Source organism: Anomalospiza imberbis, chromosome 1, assembly GCF_031753505.1.
Source record: "Anomalospiza imberbis isolate Cuckoo-Finch-1a 21T00152 chromosome 1, ASM3175350v1, whole genome shotgun sequence".
Lineage (NCBI taxonomy): Eukaryota > Metazoa > Chordata > Aves > Passeriformes > Viduidae > Anomalospiza > Anomalospiza imberbis.
In genome coordinates, this window is record NC_089681.1 from 117,933,608 (window position 1) to 117,959,886 (window position 26,279).

Below are 26,279 nucleotides of genomic sequence, written 5' to 3' on the forward strand. Positions count from 1 at the left end.
CTTTTAATAACTTCTGCCACTGCTTTCTGTCCAACATCCACTTGATTTGGTCCGTTCTTTGATGAATCATTTGTTGTTCTAATAATCAGAACTCAAATGTTTTCCCCCTTTACTTTCTGTTCTGTAAAGAACTTGACAAAGTCTTCTGGTTTCTTTTTGGTTTTTTGTTTTTTTTTTTTTTTTTTTTTCACTTTTGAGTGACAGGGCAGCATTAGAAGCAGCAGTCATTTAACCTTCCCACTACATATCCCTCTTTTTACTAATTCCATGCAAGTATCTTGAGCTAGGCTGCCAAACCCAGCACATAAAAAATGAGAGAGAGTAAGAAGTGTATTCCCTCTCACCCCACTAGTTCTGGTTTGTGCATAGTAGAACAGTCTCTGCGCATGAGTGGAGGTGCAGATTTTCTTCCAGTCCCAGCATTTCTGTGAATTAGCAGTGGCAGCCCCAGTTTCCCACATGTACACTTTGAAACAGCTTGCATTCCATGAGCAGTACATCACTCACTGCTTGGAAATGGTGATACAAGGAAGATTCCTTCACTGAAAAAAAAGCGGCTTGCTACATATTTAACTAAGATTAAAAAAAAAAAAAAAAAAAAAAAAAAAAAAAAAAAACACCAAAACACAAAAAACCAAAACCAAACCACCCAGCTCTTTCCTCTCTATTTGTCTGCTTCTGAAAAGTAAGCAAAACAACAAATCTTCAAGGTACTCAGCCCAGGGAGAGAAGATCAGCTTCTAAGGCCCACATTAAGAATAGCAGCCACAAAAATATCTGGATGATAGACAACCTTAACTTTCAATCCAGCCAAATTGAGAGCCCCATGCCTGAATGCCCTCTCTACCACATCAGCCCCAAAAGCTTATGGGAAAAGGGGGTAAAAAGACAGGAGGGCAACCTGCTCCACAGGACGAGCAGTGAGGAAAGCTGTTGTACACAGGCACATCAGGACAGCTGCTGAAGGAAAGGAACTGCATCCACCCAGGATAGCAAGCATGCTCCCAAGGTTGGAAGCTGGGCTCGGCTGCTGATAGCCAGGTGGCTCAGTGCCAAAAAGCGGAATGGCACGAGCTTTGCATTTCAGTGTCTTGGAGACCCTAGGAAAGAGCTGGGGCTGTAGGAATTTCTTTCTTCAGGAGAGAATGTAATACATAGGCAAGAGCTGTGGGCCTGATCTCTTTCCCCAACACCCAGAAGATCTCTCAAAGTCCTGAAGAATCGTTACAGAGCAAAAATGAGGAAACTGATTCAACTGAATGATTCTGCTGCTAAGCAAGCCAGTCATTTTTCTTCCATTTGTACATAAAACAACATCACTTTCCTGAAGTTAGGTACAGGACACAGGCACATTTAGTGCTGTCCTCCTCTAGCCTAATCTCCTGGAGGCTTCAAGACTCTCATTCAGACTCTTGGTTTAGAAAAAAAGGGAAGCTGAACACATAGCCTACTGCACCAGCTGAAACTCTATTTGCTCCACATGTAAGGCCTATCTAATGTCAGCAAGTAAGAAGTGTTTGTGACTGAAAAACTGCACATACATCTACAGTTTTTAAGAAAGTGGACACTAATAAAACATCTATTTTCTTATCCTGTCATGCTCATGCTCTTATTGTGCCAAGTATTTTAAATGTTAGCTCCTCAGGATTATCTCAGAGCTCTATGACCAATTCCCAAACTATGTGCATCAATGGGACTATCAGTGGTTCTACAGCACATCCAAAGTCATCCTGAAAAACTGCAAATAAAAAAAAAGACTGTGTTTAGGATTGCTTTTTAAACCAAACATTTATTTTAAAAGATACGAGAATGGTTATTGTCATGCTAAAACCTGAAGACAAAATTACTATATGTATGGTAGTTTTTAAATATATCAGCCTTTTATATTTCTTTATGAGGAAAAAAATTGGCTGTAGTTGCAATCAGTCTTAATTCATTCTTTATTGCTGCTCTGGTTCTGTGTTATTTGAGCTGGTTAACTGTTAAAAGCGTTTCAAATGTTCACATGGTCTGCATTAGGTTACAGAATAAAAGTAAGTACAGCCCACCAAATGTAACTTTCTGAAATGTAAACCACATGAATTTGATTTCTTTGTGGTACAACTTTAATTGGGTTCAGAGGTCTTTTGGTCTTACCTGTCTATCTGCTCTCTGATGGCCTGACCTGATAAAGCTAATACAAAGAATCTGCGAATGCAATCCAAACTGATTACTCTCAGTTACAGTACATGGCTTTATTCTTGACAGTAACAGCCCTTTAGCCTGGTTCATTATTAGGCTGCAAGTTTGAACCCTAGAGCCACCACTGAACTGGAAGTAGAAGTGTCACAACTTACAGTAAAAGATTGTGTCCCCTTGCAACTCTGCAAAACAAGAGAAGTGAAGGGAACAAGAACACATAGGTGCAACTCAGCATGATCACACCTCCTGGAAAAACTGCACGAGCATGCAAACAGACGTATGCCTCACATTGCCACAGCAAATGTCACAACAGAGAATGCATCCAACACACACTACATAATAGAGAAGCAACTGCAAACAGAAATTCCAACAAAGCCTGAAATCTTCAGATACTGATCTTGAGCTGATTTAGAATTGCTGATTTTTTTTCTTTTGACAATACTCTACTTTGCCTTAATCCACACTTGTCTCTGTTGCACTGTGTTCTGCCACATGCCTGCTCAAGTGAAACGACAGTACTGCCACTTCCCACCAGAAAAGAACATCATATCCCAACAAGAAGAAGAAAGGCACTGTATAACAGGTACACTCACCTCGTATCCTGTGACCTGACTCGCAAACAAAGACCTGTATCAGCTTGTGGGAGCAGATCTGGAATTAAGCAGACAGCTCAGAAGAAATGTAGGTAGAAAAGGAGCAGTGTGCTGAAACACTAAAAGTCCCTTTGCCTGAGTAGCTGGTTTTGCAATACACAGCCTTGATGAAAAAGTAACATGAAAAATATTCACAGTGCTCATAGCTCTTGGAAGAAGACACCATAGAAAGGAACACTCAGCAGACCCAGTAATAAAATAACAACACAATATTGAATGTTACTCAACTGAAACTTCCACTGTAATTCATAAGTTTCATTCAAGTAAACAAATCAGTAACAAGTAAAAACATTACAAGTCATCCTCTAATTCAGGCAAATTACATTCTTTTTTCTCTACTGGAAAACACACACACACACAAAAACCCTTTCAAAAGCAATGTAGAAAAATTTTTAGAATAATATTTTACATCCCATTCCTCAAAGCTGTTTTTGTCTTTGTCAATTTTCTACAGTTCTGTTACCAAGCACTGTTCTGTACCAGTAGAACAGTTCTCTCAAGTAATTTCCACCAGTGAACATAAGAGCAATAACAAATGAGGTCCCTTAATTATTTCCAGGTTTTTCCAATAAGCAGTGTTGGCAACACAACTCTTAGCTCTCTGTCCATCATACAAATAACAAGGCAAGGCCTGTAAACATAGCAGGGGTGTCTCTACTTTCCTGTTTGTCTAATGGACAAGCAGGAGGAGTAAGAAGGAAATGTATACCTCAGAGGTGGCATTTTCTTGTCAACATGGAATAGGTTTTTTGGCTAGGAGTCATTTATCCATGCATACACTGTCTTCAAGGACACAACTTACATATTCCCAACTTGCAAAACTGAACATTTCCAAGGATGCTTCTTCCAAAACAAAAACTGATTTTCTTTTTCCCTTGAGGCTTGAAATGTGGTTTTGTGCTTTTGTTCTCAAACCTTGTTTTCTTTTATATATGGGGTTTTGCTTCCCTCTGCATTTATGGGTTCTGCTTTGGTCCAATATTGTTTCTAGCATTTGCTTTATAGGACTTAGGGCCCCACAACCCTTGATGTTGCATTAATGTGCAACAAAAAGCTCCATGCTACCAGGCTGTATACAGAAAAAAAAACAGACTGGAAGGGACCCCAGCATTCCCCACAGAGAAGTATAGTTTCACTCAATGGCTTCTGGAATGAACTTTGCCTATTATGTTTTATATAGATTTTGAATAAATCCTCTGAGTCACAGATTTCTTATTGTAACAATAGAACAATATAGAGGCCAGGGGAAAATTTGGAAGAAAGTATGGATTTTCTTCCCTGTCATGGAGCCCAGATCCCGTATCTTTCTACACATCCGTTTAGTATGGCACAAAGGGAACTCACTGGCTGTTTTCTTTCAACTTCCTTTGCTACTTCACAGTAGAAATATTATTTTGCTTCCTATTTTATTTCCCTACAGATCAGGAAAAAATCAACAACACTCTAGATCTCTTTCATCTATGGGCCTGGAACAGAATGCAAAGAAGAATTTAAAACAGAATAAGAAGGCAATTAATTGTAAAGAGGGTAAAGTTTTCCACATAACTCTTCCAATTAGTGTATGCATTGATAGGCTCCAATTGTCATCTACATATTGTCAGTCTGAACTTGGTTTACTACCTGTGCCATATAATCTCAGACAAAACCACTTGAAACAAGCACAAAATGAGAAAACCTATACAAGATCAGTTCAAATTTGGTCTCCTTTGGTTATCAGCTACATTTAATATCTTCAAATATTGTAGTTGAATTTCAAACAGAATCAGTCTTCCACAACAGCCTGTTGAGCTTAACAAACTGTCTTGTTTGAATATTTTAAAACTACTGCTGCCTTTTGCCCACTTTCATTATGTTAATTTACATCTGGTGCCCAAAAAAGCTACATCAACAATTCACAACAATAATGAATTAATGAAGTCCAGCATATCCAAAGAGAGATTCCTTCAGGCACATTAAGTCAGCAGTTCATCTCTCCAGAGACATTTTCTAATAACAGCTCAAAAACATTTGCTGAAAACACAAGCTTTAGCCCCGACTATGTCAGGAAAGCTTTCTGCATGCAGCTCTGCCCAGAAGCTCCACCATTCAGATCTTTGCATCTCTTGCACATCCTCCTGTGCAACACCTGGGACAGCCCTACTGCCCGTTACAAGCCAGGGACATACGGCATGAGCAACCACCTGTCAGAAAAGGAAGCCAGATATTCCACTGCTGCCAGCACTTCCTAGCAAAGCGCTTAAAGGATCAGAGGCCCTTCAAGCAGCACCTTGTGGTTGAAATGCTGGCTGGTCACTCTCCAGACACCTGAGGCAACAGCCTGTCTGAGAGATGATGAGCACCTTCTGTCACATAAGGATTGATATAAAGGGGAAGCTTCAATGTAATGTTGTATAAGTGCCCAGCTTCAGGTGTGAAGAGGGATGAGCAGCAAGCCCAAGCAGCTGGCACATAACCAACCTGGAAACCCAATTCATTACTCTAAGAAACTTCTCAGTATGTTCTCTATTTGTATTCTTTATAGGTCATTTTACTATCAAAGATGTGATCATCTTGTCTTTGCCTGGGAAAACACAGACATCTCTATGAAGCAGAGAATAAAAAAGGAAAAACAAAAGAAATTTAAAGACATCCAAGCTCTCCATAAAAATGCTTAATTCTGGCAATGCTGAAAAGAACAACAGAACTCTAGACAAACACTGAATGGCTTTCAAAGAAAATTGTGGTTTCCTCAATACATACAATGATACCAAAAATGTCAGTTTGGACTTGAACTCACATGAGTTCAAGTGAACTTGAACTCACTTGATCTTTAGGTCAAAACCACCATGAACTGAACTGTTTGGAACCACTGCTCTGCTAAGAAGTTAGAATTTACATATCTGACTTCTAACCAGGTCTATAAAATGCTAAGTTACTTCAGAAAAACTTAAAATATCAACAGCTATTGCTTTCATTAAAGAAATCATGTGACTAAGAGCACCACAAGTATTTCTGTGTAGGATCATTTGATGCTAATCATGCTTTTTTTTTTTTTTTAATCTCACTGAAACAGAGCGAGCAATTGGGAGACAGAAAAGTATAAAGTAAAAAATACAAGCCAGAAACATTAGAAAATGAGCAACAAACATATCTTTTTCCTGTATCACATTTGTATATATGTACATACTGCATTTCAATCTGTAGGGTTAAAAAATAAGAATGCTACTTTGAGCCCTTACATTTACAGCACTGGTGAGCCTGGATCTTATAGTTAAAGAACTAGATAAAAGTAACATAATATTCAGAATTCCCCAGGAAGTACATTCAATTCTCTTAATACTGTCAAATAAGCTAGGGATTTGGATTTCACCCATTTTGAGAATTGTTCACTGCAAACATTTTATTACCTCACCAAGTTTTATGGACCCTATCAGAACAGCTGCGATTCACTTCACTTGCAGCAGAGGAAGCTGGTAATAGCTCAGAGATTGCCCCCTTCATTTCATAAACCAATTAGGACCTGGATCCTACGACTGGAGTAACACAACCCCTTCTTTTACTGGCAAAATTCCACTTCATTTATGTGAGCTCAGAATAAACGTCTCTGTTTGCAGAACACAGATGCTCATAGCAGCAAACGTTTCTAAAACACACTCTCTAATTTGTTCCTTCTTCCAAGGAACTCTCAACTCCCAACTCTCAACTCTCAACTCCCAACTCCCAACTTTTCCTGCATTCTCAATCTACCTGCAGGTTCTGTGTAGCCATCAATTCCTTGTTCAACTCAGCAATTTTTTACTAAACATAGCTAAGAGAATTTAAATGTATGGTTTACCACATGGAACTTTGTGAAAGGGTCTCCAAAATGACAGATTTATTTAAATTACTTTTTTTTCCTTCTAAATCAAGCATAATTTCTTGTAAAGAACTCATTCTGGTGATGTTGTCATCTTAGATTTACGCATGCCTTTAATTCAAATTGTTGTTGTTTATGGTTCTTTGTTTTGTTTTTTGGTTGCTTTTTCTTTTTCAAATGCATATTTGGCCTGTCCATAAGTATAAATAGAAGCATATATATGTCTTAAATGGAACTATACTGTACCATTGATTTTGAAATCTCATCAATTCATAAGGAGGCCTACTTTTGCAGGTGGTAAAATAGGATCTTTACACAAAGTCTGTAATTCCTGTGTTTTCCCTCAGGCACTTTCCTCTGAAATATTGTAATTGGTTTGCAGCCAGGTACCAGCTTAAAAAAAAAAAAAAGAAAAAGAAACAACCCAAAGTGTTAACACTTTATTAACTTATAGTATGTTTTTATATTCCTTTGGAAGTGTTCAAAAAAGACACTGGCAAGACAAACCATGTTAAGGCATTCTCTGTTAAGGATATCAGTGCTAATTCCTTTATTGAAACAGATACAAACATAATTTCTTAGTGGGCAACTAACCTTTTATCAGAATTCTTTGCACATAAAGGTCTTCATTTTTTACTCATTGTAGCCATTGTGCTACCCCCAGCAAGCCTTTAAGCCCTTCTCTGAACTGACATGGTGTAAGGCAGCATCCCAAAGCTTGCTGCTTCTCTGGAGCCTGTGAATTATTTGCTTAAATAAAAATAAATTTTTTAAAAAGACTTACACCAAACAAAGTCTGTATTGTTTGAGTTAGTGTTTTACTGCAGCTTAGTTACCTGTCAAACAGGCTGACACTTGGATAAAACACATACTGGAATCATGCATCAGGGCATGTTAAGCACAAACCTGTGATGAAGAGCAGAGCTATGTGATTCGGCTGTGCAGAGCCCTAATGATCTTTTTCTGGTCTAGGGAAAGCTTGATTTGTCATACCAAACCCACTGCAATTCTGAGATCCGCTTCCATCCGAAAATGATTTTACATCTGTTTTAGTTCAAAGAGTTATATAAATCAGAAGCTCTGCCCATGAATTTTGATGACACCTTTAAAGAAGATTTATACAGTGCGTTTTATATATATATGGGACGTATGTAAGAGATACCAGCCACTAAAATTAAGGAATCAATGCTAAATTATCCAAGTTCTATATATCCTATTTAAGTTCTATTTATGAATTTCTCTGATGTGAGAGCCAGCCAATGCATATGAAAGCTCAGTATTTCTGTTCAGGTAAAATTATGGGGGCAGTACACTATTCTAACCTTGTTTTCCTATAGTTCTTGAGTAGGACAAGCTTTGCAGGACAAAAACATCATGATCCATTTCTTATAGATCACTTGCATGAGAACCGGCTTGAGCATAGTTTCACTGCCTATCTCAAACAACCATCAGGAGAGAGAGAGGGCTGGTTTCTTCTCATAACACCCAATGACAATCCTAGTCAGAGCCAGTGGTCAGCAAGTCCCACAATATCCCTTGCAATTTTTGGTTTTAGTGTTCTTGCTGTGAGAAAGTAACATTTCTAACAAACTTTGGACTTCTGTCAAGTAGAAAGTATGAAGTGTAAAAGACCGTGTTCATTAATAAATTTAAGCAACATGTATAACTAGTGTATAACTTTCAGGGTAATAGTTGACTTAAAGTCAGGTAAACACATTAAACTCTCTTCATTTCAAGTTGAAAGGCTATTTATTACCTGGCTAATGATCCTCCTTTCAGTCCCCCAAAAGTCACCTAGATCTATGTCAGCTCTTTCCAGCCCCTTCCTAGACCTTACAGCAAGGAAGAGTTTTTGGGAAGGCAGAGGAATATATTCTTGAGGATAGAAGAGAAGTGTTGTGAACAACCACCTGTTTGTGTTGTGCCTGACTCACAGACTGGCACTGTTTGCTTTTTCTCTTCCTGACTCAGCATTATGGGGAAAAATTGAGTCAGCAACTCCTGAACATACAACAGAGGATGTTGGAGAGCAGACAGAACTTCTAAATATCACAGAGAGAGCAGCGTGGTTTGGCCTGCAGGTCAATGTGTGGACCTAGGCAGCAGCTTGCTAAAAGGGATGAACAGCTTGAGAGGGTCCAGCTCATTTTCTCCCTCGTCATTCTCCCTATTAAGCTAAGCTATGAGACAACTTGTTCCTGGGAATGGCTCACTCTTAATAATTTCCTAAGTAATTCACATGAGCTTCCCAGAGAGTTGTGGCTGCTGCTCACATGTGGCTTGATGGGATTCCATTCAAGGTTGGCCAAGGTCAGTGTGGTAGAAGAGACTACAGAAAACATGTCTTAGCATAAATAGAGGAAAAAGAAGCAGGACCATTAAACAGGAATTAAAGCCCAACTTTTACTACAAAGACAGAAAAATAATTTGGACAGAATGACAATGTCAGATGTTCACTCTTCCTTTTTCCTCCCCTTCCAGTGATCTCACTGATGTTCTTATATGCTGCAAAATCAAGGCTATGGAATGGACTTGATCAAGCAACTGAGTGGTCATTTGATGCTTCATCTCTCACTGTACATTTCTTCTCATCTCCCAACATACTGTGGTACATCAGTTCGAATACATGAGTTGGAACAGAGGCTTTTATCACAGATTTCCTGGAAAGGGAACTAGTCTTTGAATTTAATAAAAGCACGTCTTCTTTGATGCCACACACTCCACCAACTTACTAAGAGCTTAAAGAGAGACATTTTCTTGGATGTACAAAGACCTTTCTCAGTCACCCGCCTATTCCAAGGGTGACTTCCAGAGCTAGCTGCACTATGGAAGGGTTTCTGCCTGTGATTGTCTCTTACAGGAGTCTTTTCTGTTTCCTTAAGCTATAATGGAAGATAGCAGGATACTCTGAAAACTCAACCAGCAGTTGCAGTCTCAGATAGCTTTTGCTATGGTGAAACTCCTGTGCTTGCCACAGAGGCAGTCTGTCCTTCTGCCATCTGAGACTCTCCAGTTAAGACTGAGAAGTTTTTTTTTTCATTTTCCAAATGACCAAACCTTTGTTAGTCCCACTATACACATGGAGTAGTCAATTTTTTGACTATTCCATTTCCCGTGCCCTTTTGTTTGAAAACCCATGAAAAGATGATAAACTGGAACCAGAGAGACACATGTGGCGCCATGAGAGGAAAGAGAGAGGAACAGTAAGGCAATGCATAGGATAGGTGTTAAAATGAGTGCTGCATGTGGGGACTGAAAGGCTGTTTTCCCACTGGTACCATGATTCTTCAGAACATCAAGGCACCAGAAGCATCTTCCAAACTCCTTTTGTTGCTTTCTCCTACCTGCTTGCATTTCACCAAATGTGGTTGCAATTTTTCCCGTTTGATGCTGTGCCAGAAGACCATCTTATCTCAATTAAAATGCTCTACAACACTTTAAAATCAGATAATCTACATCACATGGTTAGTGTTCTATGTCCACTTTGGAGCCTGAGTTCACTGAAACTGGACTCACTCTAACTCTCCATTTACTACAATGTTAACAACTTGCTGCATCTGTGACAATCCTCCATCTTCCCATGTTCTTTATCAGCTGCAGAGCTGTACCAGTGAGTTTCAAGCTGGAATATATACTAGTTACATCCACTACTAGCTTGAAAAACTAGCTTGAAAGCAAGTTATCTTCTCTGTGAATGCTGTTAGGTTGCAGCTACCTAGACTAATTGATAGCCTGAAAAAACACATCTTTCCTAGCAAAAGACGTGTCCAGATAGAGCAGCCACCATGCTGTGCTGTCACCAATTTGTCTGCCCAGAACTGTCTCACACACTGCTGTATATTCAGTCACAGAAAAAATTGAGTTATTTTAAAAAGAAGACAAGCACTGCTATTGTACAGCCTAGTTCAGAGTCACATATCTTGAGCTGATTCAGCTTATCTGCTTTTCTATACCTTTGACAAATGCATGTCTTATATCATTTTTTCTTGCCTTCCTCCATATGCCATATTGCTTTTCCTCCATGTATCTTATCTGGAAATGAAGTGCTATTAATCAGCCAAAGACACCCTTCACTGCTAAGTGTTCCTCAACTGATTTTTCATCAGCACAAGTAGTTACTAGTTCCAGCATTCCTCCCACATGTTGAAGGCTTGGCAGGGAGGAAGGAGGGATGGCAAGGAGGTTAGAGACTGCCTCACCACACAAATACTATCAGGGACCTTTATACCAGCCTGCCAGCTTGCCGTAATGCTAATGTTGCTGTTTGTTCTCAACAAAAGGAACATGGTGGGAAGAAAGTGGGGCTGCACCCTGTCTTATTTTTTAAGTTAATAACCTTCATGCTCTTCCTTTTATCTGATTAACCTGGCTGGGTGCCTGTTCAGTAGTAGCTGAAGCTTAATACCTGAAACAATGTGTGGATATACATCATGCCAGTAAGGCTTGCCCAACAATGCACATTCTGTCATGTTTTCCCATGCCTTGTGTCAATATCTAATTTTATGTGCAAGCCCCCAGAGCAGGGAATAGGAAAAAAGAGGCATGGAGGGAGAGAGGGAGGGAGAGAGAAGGTGAGAGGGAGAAGAAAGAGAAGGAGAAATGAAAGTAAGGAAAAATTACATCCCTTGGGAACATCAGCTGCTACAAACTTGCCCACTCCTCACCATGAAACAAGCTGTGTGCGGGCACAGGTGGGTCCCATTCCCTGTTACTAGAGCACAGCCTACAAACAGGGGCTAAATGAAGACTTTCATTGCTGTTCCCTGTTTTCATTGGAGCAAGGCCATCATAAACATTTGCAGGTGGCTTGGCCATAGTCTGACACTAAAATATTTGTGGTTATGATAAAAATCAGAATATTGCTACAAGATGGTTCAATATAACCTTCAGGGCTTGATCCTGCTCTTACAGAACTCAGTGAGAGTTTTACCCAGTTTCTTTCTGCTGGCTTTATTGCTCATTAAAAGGCATTTTCCCTGGCACAATTCTTCATGGTAAAGACTCATCTACCCTTTGGGGCAAATTCAGATGATTTCTAAAAAAGGGAAACTCAACCAAAACCCACTGATTTGAAGACCTCAGAATTTGGGCTTGTTAAATAGCTAAACAACCTCAGCTTTGCAAGGCTAAATCAAAGCAACCAAACTTTGAAGATCTCAAATATTTTCTGAATTCATCTGGATTTTTTTTTCTCGGTTGTTTCATACCAGAACCGTTGTCCAGTTTGTATTCCTCTTGAATGAGTCGTGGATATAATTCTTAGCACATTTAGAAGGATAAGATGAAGACAAATGGAAATGACAAGATATGTTCTCTGAATAAGTAACACAGACACCACAGGGAAAAGACTGAAGGAAAATAAGGCAAACAAGGATGCTCAACACTTTGGCAAGTAGAGGAAGTTGAAAATACGGCAATTATCTCCTAGGACACACCATGAACAAAAAAAAAACCTCCTAGGAAGAGGGAAGAACGGGGAACAGAATACACTGGAAGTCACACCATAAGTCTCATTCACACACCAACTCACACAGAGACTAAAATGCTGACAATTGCCTCCCAATAAAGCAGTTTTAGACTCAGACTTAGGAAACATTTGTGTGATTCAGTCACAGGGAAGAATTAAGATATGTCATGACAAAGTTTCCCAAATGAGACACACCACTGACTAGGAAAAGGCCTTTTTATCCTCAACCCCACCAACTTTGGAGATTCTAATCACCATGGCCCTGAACCAACACAAACCTAAAACCTGACTGACAGGGTCTTGCAAAACCACATGCAGATTTTTTCTCATTATATAGAAACAATTGTTTGGAAGCCAAGTACAGTCTTACATAAAACACCTCACCACTGAGTATTAAAAGTTATTTGAGGTTTTTTTATGCTTTTAATTAGGATCATAATTACCACTAGACCTATTAAGTCACAATTTGAACAGGAGCTTAATCATCCTTAACGCAAATAATGGCATTAGTTAATGTTTTTCTTTCTAAAACTGAAAAAGAAGCTGTTTCTTCCTCCCTCCCTCTCTCCCAGCCACCCCTCTCGTTGAACAGAATGGGACATATATAAGACAATAACTTTGCTGGATTCACAGGCAAATGGTATTGCATGTGAAATCTCAGTGAACACTGTGTTTTGTCATATGCAGTATATACAAAGGGCATATCTATCAAATAGCTTTATGTGACCCATCCTACCAGATTTATATATTAAGAACCAAATCCTAAAATAGTAGTAAAAAGGAAAATAGAGGAGCTTGGCCAGGAGCACAAAACTAGGGCAGCAGATGGAATCTGTGTTCTGTGCTTGGCTGGGTAGCCCAGAGCTCAGTGCCATGGGCCATCCCAGCTACCATGGGAGATACAGAGCCTGTGGCCTACACCAAGAATCTTGAAAGAAAACTCAAGAATAACTGGAATTTCAATTTTCAATGCCAGGATTTCACTTAATGGTTTTACTTTGAAAAGACTGAAAGTTGATCATCAGTTATTTAGATAATGACTGGGAACAGCGACTGCTTTTGCATATATCACTTAATTGATGTGACCAAATTACTAATTACAGATAATGAATCTATACTGCTGCTTCTTTCTTAGTCCACTAAGATATCTTTTTATCCATACATTTTCATGTATAACCCTGCTCCAAAATTCTCAGAGCTGTGTGATGAAAAACTGTACCCTCAAGCCATCAGGGCAGTTTCTGTACAGTTAAAAACAAGTTGTTGTGACTTATGAGGATCTCATACTTGCTGGAAGTAACCAGGTGTAAACACATACTAAACATTGGTGGTTTTGTTCATACAGTTCTCCAGATATTAGCAGTCAATTGGAATTCAAGCCAATACAATAAGCATCCATGCTGTCAATTTATGGTAATAAATACGGATCCAATGGCATCACAAATGGAGCTGCTATTCACACTGTGCCAAACTCTATTTATTGTGATGGTCTTTTTGTCTTCCAGCATTCCTCATTTAAACAGAGGACATAGGAAATAGCTCAATCCCATAGAAAACCCAGAATTCCCATTGAAGGAAGTTAAAGGATCGGCTTCACAAACACTTTGTCTTTCTTCCCAGAGCAATCATAGAAAAAACATGCACTATGATCATAAGAAGATTAAAAAAAAAAAAAAAAAAACTGGATGTAGAAAGCAGGACTTTCCAGTAAGTACAGCATTCTGTCCTTCTTGAACAAGCGTGCCATATCTGGAGTAACCTGGCCATTCCCCACAGTCTGCAACATGTGCTGCAGGGGTCCTTGCTCATCCTGTCAGGGTCAAGTGCAACCTCTGTAACCTCAAAAACCTCTAGAACAATGTCTGGGCCTGCATGCAGCTGGACTTTAGGAAGCATGAGGACATGAGGACAACATCTGGTCCTACAGGCAGGAGCCAGAGAACCAGAGAAATGAGAAAATGGAAATGGACTCACCCAATCTGCCGATTTGTGGAAGGTGCTTGTGTAATGACAGAACTGGACTGTGGAGATGGCATGGCTTGTTGAATCACAACGCTGGTGTCATGGTTTGGCATCCTTGTGTTTGTCAGCTGGTGGGATCCAGGTCCTGCCATTGCTCCTCCGACTGTGTTATGCATGGAGATATTCTGTGAGAAGAAGGGAAATGGGAGATGGTGGAAGAAAATGAAAATAAATAAATAAATAAATAAATGTCTTATCTTGGTTTTCTGTTCTACAGGAATTCTATTAGGAATCTGAAAGTATCAACAACATGAAAAGTTACGGGCTCATGGCAAATCCCAAGTCAATAGATCTTGTTATAACCAACAACAATAAAGAAATGAAAAATAAATATTTACTTTCACAGGTGGAAAAATACCCACAGGTTGAGTAAAAATACCCACAGGCTGACTAATCACTCTTTTGTGATTCTGTCTTGTGATATATAATGGGGATATTTAGCACATATTTCTCCTAACTGAACATGATATGAGCACATGACACCTTGATTTACTGCATGGGCTGTTTACTGTGTACTGCCTCTGCTCAGACTGACAAGTAAATCAAGTTTTACAGCCCCAGACTAACAAACAGTATACAGCACATCATGAAACAGCCATTTCTATTGGCCTCAATAGATTTTGTAGGGCAAAAATATCCCAGAGGCTTAGAACAACACTGTATTTCACCACATATAACCTTTGCTTCAGGTAACTCAGAGCTCTTAAAAAGTTGTTAAAAACAAAAAAACAGAACTTCACAGATAACTCATATCCGCTGAGCAAACAACCAGTGAGAGACCAGGATACTGCTAAGGAAGGAGCCAAGGAATAAGACTTCTCTCCTGTTATGCCTGTACACACAACACACACTGCTGCTAAACCGCAGGGCTTGACTTGGCCTGCACTTAAAAACAAACAAAACTCTCGAGCCAGAGATAAGCCACAATGTATACATATGAAAAATACGGTAACCTTGAGAGCATTTTTTTTTCCTATCAGGCATCAACGTGTGAATTGTTAGCAGTAAGAGGAAAAGAAACTTTCCATTGTCACCTCATGCTAGGCTGAGGAAAACGGGGACAAAAAACCCCTTATACACACAATGCCACTAAGACTCACACAAAGCACCTTCCTAACCACTGCAATACTCAGGATTAAAAAACAAAGTTCTACTTCATTCAAATTTCCAATTTATGAGTCAATTTATCTAGGTAACATATGCAACCACTGCAAAATATTGGTAGATAAAACTGGTAGGAAAGGAAACTCAGAGCTCTGATCAAATGTGGAAAACAGAAGAGGCACACAACATGTTGAATCACAGACCTAAAGAAAGATTGTATTATTAGCCAAATAAAGAACTACCCCTCACAGAAGAAGAGAGCAAATAATTAGAGGACCCCAATTTAAGTCATTAACTGTTATCCCCTTATCTCCCAATTTTATATATTTCATGTGATTTCCCAGAACAGTGTGGACACAAGGTTCTCTATTTCTTTTACAGGAGTTGTTCCAGTCTTCATTAACACATAATGAGGCAGAAGTGCTGCTTACAGTTGAATGGTTACACCACCTCACCTGGAGTGAGGAGGGCCCAGATTTGAGTTCCTCTTACAGTAAATAATTTACACATTATGAATCGGGTCTAGAAGCTCATTATTCACTTAAGTATTCACTTAAGGAGCATGAATTGCAAGAGGAAGCCAGACCAAGGACATTAACTGTCATATATCATAGCACAGAATGTCATGACCATCAGGCAATAACCTTAGACATACAAAAACTTCTCCAAAAGAAGTTCTCCCTCACCTACCACATTCCTATTAAAATGTCACTTCTTCAACATATTACTGGTTTCTGATGAAAAGACTGTTCAATAAAAAAAAAAAAAAAAATATATATATACAGCCAAATCTAGCTCAGGATTCAAACCTGTTTTTTTGATCATGGCCAGATCTTGCAAAAACAGATCTAATATCTATCCATGTACAGTCAATATGTTAACACTATCACTTCCTAAAGTGACCTCTAAAGGAACCATGTATGGTGCCATGAGTCTGCAAGGCCTGGGAATGGACAGGATGGAAATCTATCACAAGCCTTAGACAAGTGGCACCCTGGCACTTGCCCAGATTGTTGTTCCATGGCAGGGCAGAACTTAAAGATTTAGTAATCTTTTGTGTACTTTGACAAGTTATATTACACTACATGCATATGGGGCAGTCTATTAGTTCCATCCTTTTTAACCTTGGAAAAAAATTATAAGCTCTTTGACTTGTGTCACATGGACAGATCTTTCCTTACCCATAAAAAACCCAATAAGTCAAAGCAGCCCCCACAAAAAACCCAAAGTACCAACCCCCCAAAACCCCAACTTCTCTCATGCTTCCATTTATGGTCTTTTCAGATTTTCTCAGTGTGAAGACAACTTTCAGAGAAATGATGGTGACAGTAATCCTTCACCATGTCAAATCTTCTGACTAGTATATTTGAAAGAGCTGGAATAAAATATACTCACACATGCATTTATCAGATCAGAAGTGCAGATATTTCAGGAATCAAGTAATGTTTTCCCAGGCTGCTGTGCAATTTATGAAGCCATGCAAATGGGACAAATGCAGCTGCTCAAGGTCAAATGGCACTATTAGTTCGTGTGGAATACTGGGATAAAAATGCTTCCATTGCTTCCACTAGTGTGTCTGCATAAACAGAGACAACAGTTGACACAGAGATGCCCAAGGAATTACCTATGTGACACCAGGTTTTGTGCTCCCGCAGCAGAATTAGAGTGTAGGTTATATAGGTACTGTATTACACCAAAGAAATGAAGGAAACAATACATGTAACAAAACATTTTTGCTAACCAATCACAAGATAAAAATACCAGTTATCCTTTATTCTGCCTGGGTACAATTTGGCATAGTTTCACTGAAGTCACAGGGCTGAGCTCAGTTTACCACTATGAATATAGATCATTGAAAAGAATGAAGTTATGCCATCTAATATTAAATTAATATTCTTTAACGACCACCGCATCTTCATAATTGAAGCAAAAATTCAGAGTAAGATCTTTTGCAGCCACAGTTTGAAAATACAGCAGAATATGAAGTATCTTTTGCAAATACCAAAAGATAATGTTTTAATCTGTGGCAATTTAGAAAACTTACGCTTTTAAACAGAAAAATATTTATATTTATATTTATATATGTTTGTATAAAATTAGCTTTATTGCTACATGAAATCACTTCTTGATTAACTAGAAAGTGCTGCTTAACTTTCTTCTCTTACCATTGCATTTCAAATATCTGGTACAAAATTAAGGTAGAGAGTAAGTTCTATGAAGGTAACACAATTTGAAAAAATCTCATAAATAAATACACAGAGTTAAGAACAGTTTTGTAGTTATTCAGCTACCATTTCTCAGGTTTTGTTTTAAGCCAGCTAACAAAGAAAGAGAGAAAGAGAGAAAGAGAGAAAGAGAGAAAGAAAAGAAAAGAAAAGAAAAGAAAAGAAAAGAAAAGAAAAGAAAAGAAAAGAAAAGAAAAGAAAAGAAAAGAAAAGAAAAGAAAAGAAAGAAAGAAAGAAAGAAAGAAAGAAAGAAAGAAAGAAAGAAAGAGAGAAAGAGAGAAAGAAAAAGAAAGGAGAGAAGGAGGAGAGGAGGAGAGGAGGAGAGGAGGAGAGGAGGAGAGGAGGAGAGGAGGAAGGAAGGAAGGAAGGAAGGAAGGAAGGAAGGAAGGAAGGAAGGAAGGAAGGAAGGAAGGAAGGAAGGAAGGAAGGAAGGAAGGAAGGAAGGAAGGAAGGAAGGAAGGAAGGAAGGAAGGAAGGAAGGAAGGAAGGAAGGAAGGAAGGAAGGAAGGAAGGAAGGAAGGAAGGAAGGAAGGAAGGAAGGAAGGAAGGAAGGAAGGAAGGAAGGAAGGAAGGAAGGAAGGAAGGAAGGAAGAAGGAAGGAAGGAAGGAAGGAAGGAAGGAAGGAAGGAAGGAAGGAAGGAAGGAAGGAAGGAAGGAAGGAAGGAAGGAAGGAAGGAAGGAAGGAAGGAAGGAAGGAAGGAAGGAAGGAAGGAAGGAAGGAAGGAAGGAAGGAAGGAAGGAAGGAAGGAAGGAAGGAAGGAAGGAAGGAAGGAAGGAAGGAAGGAAGGAAGGAAGGAAGGAAGGAAGGAAGGATCGAGGAAGGAAAGGACATGAAAGAAAGAAAGGAAGGAAGAAAGCAAGGATGCAAGGAAGCAAGGAAGGAAGCAAGATGCTCCAAAATTAGGTATTTCCTCTCTCTTTTCCTTCTTTTTCAATTTTCTCCTATAATTACAGAGCTCTCTAAGGTACAAACAGATGAATTATGATGGATATGGAAAATTTTGTTTGCCCATAAGACATTGTAGTTGTTATCTTAAATGTATAAACTTCCAACAATGTTTCAAAATTTTATCAATTTCTAGTAAGCTACATCTTTTCAAAAAGTAGGTTGAGTATGTGATGTACAGAAAATAAAAGCAGAGTGAAAGCCTGTCAATGTTTTCAGATGTCTATTCTTTTCAGTAATGCAAGCACTGCTGTTGGGCAAGTGTATACCAATGCTGCCAAGTGAAAGCCTAAGGTTTCCCAACAAAATGCCAAACTCAGCATGACTCTAACATTCATAAGAAAAGGATTTGGCAATCTCAGAATAATTTACATCTGTGAGATGCTTGTGAATCTACAGAGAAGTTCAAGGAAGTTCATACTTTAAGGACAATAAGTATGCTCTGAAAGGCGGCAGGAAGGTACTGCACGGTAAATCTGACACCAAGCCTATCTGATCTCACTGTATGCATCATGACATGCAGAATGACTCTGTACCACCAGCACAGCAAGTCTCGGCTCATTGCACGTGTGATGCAGCCAGTCTTCAGAACTTCCAAAATGGTTTCACTGTGTTGGCTCTGCATCTGGTTCTGAATGGATCTGGATGGGATATTAACAAACTCCTTGCAGACTCAACTTTGGGCCCTTATAGAAAGAGGAAAAATTCAGCAACATTGACTGAAACTGAGACCTCCACTTCATATATTGAATTGTTGTTTGGTTAAGTTGCTTCCAGCTCTACTTTTAAGGCGTTCTTCATGTTCTTCTACCAGGCATCCATGAATAGCATCTCCTTTGACTCCCCTTATCATTATCCTCCAGCTCTTAAGCCAATGGTGAAGATTACTTGATACTAGGTGTGAAGCTCCCAGTATTCCAGCTCAGAGAAGTCTACATGATCAATGACACAGACTGAGCTCTTCCTCTGCTTTTAACATTCCCAAGACCTATTCATACTCTGAGAGAGTATGATGCCCACACACACACTTGGAGTTTTCTCAGGTATCTTCTCTACTGTGCTTAAGCATTAGAAAAGGGCATATGAGCTTATCATTATTATCTCTTTTATTAAACTGAACCTAAGTGTTCACACAGGGAACAGGCCACCCATATGTCAGGAGCAGCAGAGACACAAAAGACATGCTCTTAAGATTAATTTTGTGAATCTTAATTAAGATCCAATATATGAAGAGGAATTTATGTCATTTAGGACTAAGTTTCATCCTCACTGAAGTTTCCAGTCACTGCCAAGGAAGCAGAAACTAGGATTATAACACTGAAAAGCTTTTATAGAAATGCTCCCCTCACCCATGTGTTCATGCAGTACTCTCCATCAGTATTTAATATTCAAACAAATAAACCCAAAAGCAACAAACCATATCCACAAACCGCTTTTAAATCAACGTGTTCATTCTCAACCTTTCCAGATGCAAGAGGAAAGCATACAGCTCATCATCATATTAACTTCTCCCCAGTTGCACTTCAGGGCCCATTTCAGCTTCAGACTTTGAAGAAAACATTTGAGCATTTTTCTCCCACGTGCAACCATTTAAGTTTGGATAGACAACACACTTCTTTTTTCTAAAGGCTAAAAACTTCTTGAAGTCATGCTTCCATGTTCTGGTGGAGAGGATTACACACCACTTCACAAGAACACACACCCTGTTGGCAAGCACAGCAGAAAAATGACAGCTACACAAACACAGGCAAAATATACCCAGACAGTCACCAATTCTAAACCCTGGTTCTTCCAGAGAAACACTCATCCATTTCACACAGCTCCACCTCAAGTCAACCACCATCTACTGAACTCAAAGGATAAAGACAACTGATCCATCCTTCACGATCTACTGTAACTTTATGAGTTTCAGAGTTTGTTTGTGGCTTTAAACGATAAGATCTAGTTTCTGAACCAAAGTCTGTTTTTATTTTCCTGCTCTTATTTTTTAACTGTGAGGCTTACCAAGAATTGCAAACACCAGTTTTACATGAACTGCAGACTATTCAGGATTGTTCTGTGTATGCTTTTAGATCAATAGAGGTGTAATCTACAACCAATTGTACATAAAGGTATTTTGCAGACTATTATATAAATTCTCAAGTCAGAAGGTATTTTCCATTAAAAATGGAAAAAAATGCAATTAATTTAAACACAAACAAAACTACTTTTTGCACATTTTTAATGCAAAATATCATGTATCCATATTTTCCTGCACTGTTACTTAAAATATTTTCACGTAGTTCAAGAAAAAAGCATCAATTTAAAAAAAATATAGAGAGAAATCAAATATACAACAGTACTTCAGAATTTATACAGCCTGTCCTCTCAATGAATAGATTTTAACAAGGAAAAATATTCTAAGACAATACATATTTAAATGGCAGCTTCATGTGCATTTTTAAGAAGTGTACAGTCATATCTTGCCTGCTTACTGAGATCCTAACTTCACAATATATAAAAGACACATGAGTGGAAGCCTCCAATGATACATTCACTCACTGCACATACTGCTTACGCAACCTAAGAACCTGCTGGCTTAAAAACTTGGAAGATGTTGTAAAGAAAAGGATACATTAAAAGTTGTAAATAAAGGCAAGCTTCAAAATTATTTTAATCATATACAATCTCCATCAAAATTAGTGGGCCTCTATGAATTCTCTCCTGACAGAAGAAAAAGATAATCTCAAAACAAAAGTTAGCAAGTCTCCCCAGAAGCAGCACCAATTAATTTATTTTCTCATCATAGTGGAAGGAAAACACCCTCAGACCAGCCCATCACAACTGTTTCATCTAAACTCCTATAAGCACAGAACTAAGCTTGCTCCCCACTCAGGGCCAGTAAACACAGGTGAGGAACTAGGGAAGAAACCAGAGATAAAAAATGAAGTATGTTACTAATGCAGTTGAAAGTTTACAGGAAAAAGAAAGTCTACTATCAAGATTTAAAAAAGAAAAAGTTCCATTATGCAAGAGATAGGTGAGTGTAAACTTGATGGAGACTGAAATGCAATACATTTTCTCTTTTTTTAAAAAACATCTGTATAGCTTTGAATGAGGAAAAGCACTAAACCAGAAAAAAAGGACACAGAAAGAAACTGCTGGAAAATGCTGTGTAGTAACATTAAGCATAAAGACAAAGCATTATGAAGATCTTATTGCAGACCACTAAAATCCATTTAACTCCCCTACTTAGCAAGAGGTATGAAGTCACTGAGTGAAGCTGACACAGAAAAATACAGAACTCATGCCAAAGGATCTATTCCTCAAAACATTTCAAAGAAAGGCAAATGCTCACTTAACAGCTACCTGATAAAAATGGCACATTACAAGAAACAGCAGACATGATATATCCCAGAATGGAGAAAGACACTTCCCTGCCCCCAAGGCCCCCATCCAGAGTCTCCCCCTAAACTGGACCCAGCCAGTTATCCACTGGAGACTGAAAGGCCGGGAGCAGTATGGGTATATCTGACTTCTTGAACCCCAGGCATGGCTGCTCAGTCAAATGTTATCAACCTGATCTCCAAAGGGGTAAAAATGCAAAGAAAAATTAAACTCCCTACTCAAGAATGACAAGTAATGATAGGCAGATGGGGAAAGAAGGGAAACATTGCTCTCACTGAAATCATAAAGCTTTGAATCTGTACTTATCAGTCTCAGCCACTGGTTTCCAATTTTTTGGATCACAGACCTCTGTCAACCCTCTGAATTTCACACAGAGCACTCTGTGCTCTTATCATAAATTGTGTAATTAAGGCAAGATGGTTCCACAGACCAGATGCAGATGACTTACCACAGTTTTGCGACCACCAGCAGTTCACAGACCAGAGTTAACTGCCACCCAAATACAGCATTGGAGCACCGTGACTAGAATTTATTGGCAAAAAAAGATAACATTTCTAAAGGTATCTATGAACTTCACTAACCCTTGTCCTTTTTTCAAAATGTCTTCAGTTTTTGGAGCCTTAGACAATTAATGCTAATTAATAGATCAGACTTGTGTACTGGGGCTGGCAGGAGATTTGCAAAATTTTATCCTAAATATCTGTGTTGGAACATGCAAGGAAACTTCCTTGTTTTTTTAAGTTAGGATGGATTGTTCTTAAACATAGACATGCTGGCTGCTCCTCAAGAGGTACAAAACAAAACAAAAAAAAAAAGGAAAATCATAAATAATCTTTTTTATCCTGTTCTCTTTCAATATCTGTTCATATGTTATCAGAAAGGCTTTCTGGGATACCCCGAGTGATGCAAACCTCATCTGCTAATCCCTAGCAAACTACACGGCTCTGCTAAGCAGCATGGCACAGGACACAGGACAGACATATGAAGTGCTAAGCCAGGTATAAGCCATCTCAAGGCTCTAGCAGTCACCACTGTAACTCAAAGTCCAAAGAGCCTATTTAAGCACCACTAATCCTCTTAAGGCCGCTGCCTGAAGAGTGACAGCCCTGCACAAAATCTCTGTAATGCTGCTGGTGCTGCAGGCCAACCTCTGGCTGCCCCTGCTGTGCCTCTGCCCCTTGGGCACCTCGAGCACCGTCACCTCCTCCGGTCCCTTCCTGGCACCTTCTCAGGCAAATGCCCATGAACTGCTTCCACATGCAAGAGAAGCCTCCCTTCCTGTCCTCCACTTTGGCTACTGGTTTAAGCAAATGCTCTTACTCCTCTGATACTATGAACAAAATGCAGGATACTTGGAATTTTTGGTCTTTTATCTTAATTTTTTTGACATGATCTAATTACAGTCATTCAGTGGTGCCCTCTAATTATCAGTAGAAATGAATACTGAAAGATGACCCTTGTCTTCCACAATTCCCTCCCCTCTTCCCCCACTACCCTTCTCATGCCCTTTACAGAGTGTCTGTCCAGACTACACTTGTAACACATGAAGCCTTCTTTACATACACAGTAAGTAAAATATGGTGTATACAAGAGGTACCCATGATAAACCATTTACTAGAGCAAAAGAAAAAAGGTGATGGAACATATTTTAAAGGAGAAGGAAACTTTGGAAGATTGGTCTCACCAGAGTTTGAAAGGAAATAGCTTCTCTATGGGAAAAGATGACATCAGATTGCATGCTTATGTCTTGAAGTTTCCTACAGATATTTCCCATTTTTCCTCAGGGTTGCTTGTTTCATGCACAATTACTTGTCCAATATAGCCACTAAAGCAACATAGCACAAAGAGCTTCTTCTGTTCAACCAAAGATCAGTAACACTAAGTGTGCAAAGTCCAGTTTGGGTCACTCAGGGTGTTTTGCACTGCTAACACCACATTAACTCCTGCTAATTGGGAGGCTAAAAAATAGGGGGAGTACAAATGGCTGCCTGGCTCTAACCAGTTCTCTCATTCTTTATGCAAAAGCCATAAACTGACTATTTCATTTCTTCTAAGTTGCCTATTGTGACATTTATAAACAGGAACCTGGCAGCATGTCAATGGTGCAAACTGATTTCCTTTTCTAAATACAATTTAAAAAAGCAAATAAACAAGGTTATGCCTGCTAATGAAACATTATATGCCATGCTGGAGCTAGTTTTTCTCAAATGTATTCTCTAGAGCAGATGGAACACTAATAAACACAAAACAACAAACCCTCTTATAAAAAGCATGTTTAAAAGAAAATACATTCTACATAGAACTTTGTCTAAGGCAAAACTGGCTTATAACTGTAATGTTATCTCGGGGACAGAATTATAATCCCATTAGATTGCTGTAAACAAGGGAGCTTGCCATGCATTTCAAATGGAGAAGTGCTGCTAAGAAACACAAAAAGAAGAAAATAAATTTGCCAGGATACTTACTAGGTGTAATTCCTAAAGGCCTTAGTTGAAATCAAGGCCTTATTGTGATAAAACCTATACAGACACATTAATGGAGAACACTTGCCCACAAGCCTCAGAGTCCAGAGACAAACCAGGAAAGAGGAAAGAAGAAAAAGAGAATGTGATTTGTTCAGCCAAATATCAGCACTCAATGCAAAGCCTCTTTTCTCCCAGTCCAGTGCCTTGTCCTTTACTTTGCACTCCTTGCACCTAGTACTTATCTATGAATTGAGAAGATGAGAAAAGTTTAAATAAATATATAAAAAATCAAATAAACAGATAAGCTCTGCTTGAGTTTTTTCCAGCACTATCATTTCATATCTGTAAAACACAAAGTGCACATACTAAGTGGGCACTCAAAGAACCTTCTCAAAGTAGGTGCATGTCAACTTTTGCAGGACAAGCAATTCGACATCCAAAAGCAGCTGCCAGATCTGGAGGCCAGTCAGAGGGTAGTTGAAAACCTGGCTTTCCTTTCTTTATTGTAAGGAGTTTTGTTTTTATCCATTGTGAAACAGAAAGCTGGGAGGGAGGGGGAGGGCAGCAGTCCTCCAGGAATTGCTTTAAACAAGCCTTTGATACTGCTAACTGAAGGCACTAGGCTTTTCAACATTATGCAAACCATTTATAATCTGTTAATAGCAAATTCACAGAGACAGCACTTTGGCATCTAAATTTGTTGTATTTTATTTAAGGCTTCTTTGAAATTCTCATCACTGATTTCACTGGCATAAGTTATTGGCATCATGCATGAGTTACAGCCCTTGCTGTTGACTGCACTCAATGACCAGAACATTTTTTAGACAGAGCAGTTGGTGAAGAGAGCAAGGATGGTAGCAACAAAACAGCCAGTGATTTTCCATTCAGGCAGTTTCAAGCAGAAAACCAGCAGGTTTAACTTTTCTGCTAAGAAGTCAAGTGGAAATGCTGCTACCCTGGTAATAAAATGCTTCTCCTAAATATTCTGTAACTCCCAACCCACTGTGCCAGCTGTGTTGGGCCAGTCAGGCTAGTACTACATGGGCACTCAAACAAAAGGCTGGGAAAAGTCCAGGAGTGAAGGTTAATGGTGGTCTCAAAAAGAACCAGACAAACCATTTGCAAAATAACAAGAGATCATAGGTTTAACCAGTGAAGCGGGTTTTCAAGTGAGCTGGTAGGAAAATCATCTTGATTGGTGAAAATCATAAATGAATACGGAGATCAAGTTAATCAAGTCCGGATCCAGTCAAGTCAAATCAGTTAGTCAAGTCAGGATCAAGTTCATCCACCAGGTCTCCTTGGAAGCAATCACAAAGGCAATCATACAGTTTTGCAGGATCCATAATCGCTTCAACTTTATTTAGGTTGATGCTTTGGGAGAGGAGAGCTAGTTTAGTTTAGATCTTGAACTGAAAGAACTTAAATATAGTTAAGTACATCATTTGGAAGCATTCAGAGAAAAATTAATAATCTTTGTAGCCATAAGAGTTAAAAAAGGTAAGGTTTAGAAAGGCAAACAGAATGTCTACACCCAAGTCAAAAATGTTAGATACAATTCTAGTTGAAGGAAGTTCACTTCTGAGTACAGCAAGGACTACTGACAAAGAAAGATTACAAGAAAGTGCCCCCTGAATCCTCAAAGCTGGTAAGCAGTCTGGTTAAGGAGAAGCAGCCCTCCTCCACCTCTGCCTTAGTTTCAGCAAGTGACAGACAGGCAAGAGGAAAAAAAAAAAATAAGACTAGGAGAATAAATATGCTTGGAAGAAATATAAACCAATAGTGGTTCTTCTGCAGGAAACAGAGTTGACCATCCACCGATGAAGGCATGTGACTTGGTCTTAAACACAGATGGAGATCTCTGGAAGAGCTATTGTTAATGGGAAAAAGAACAAGTGAGCAAGCTAATATGGAACTTGGACATATAACTTCCCAGGGACAGCAGAAAAGATCAAAAATATAACTCCTTGGACAGAACAAATGTGTTCTGCAGG

At 39.0% G+C, this 26,279-nt stretch overlaps 1 protein-coding gene across 6 annotated transcripts in view; it reads right to left on the bottom strand.

The window, feature by feature from the left end:
• Nucleotides 1–26,279, bottom strand: part of CREB5 (cAMP responsive element binding protein 5) — a 258,154-nt gene that overhangs the window by 157,968 nt on the left and 73,907 nt on the right. For 5 of the 6 annotated variants that reach the window (XR_011004819.1, XM_068208031.1, XM_068208039.1 and 2 more), the window contains one exon: nucleotides 14,111–14,283. Coding sequence is in view for 5 of the 6 variants with exons in the window: in XM_068208031.1 (XP_068064132.1) it covers nucleotides 14,111–14,283 (173 nt within the window). In the remaining variant the exon portion in view is untranslated. The remainder of the gene's footprint in view (nucleotides 1–14,110; nucleotides 14,284–26,279) is intronic. The other variant, XM_068208065.1, reaches the window with a different exon arrangement.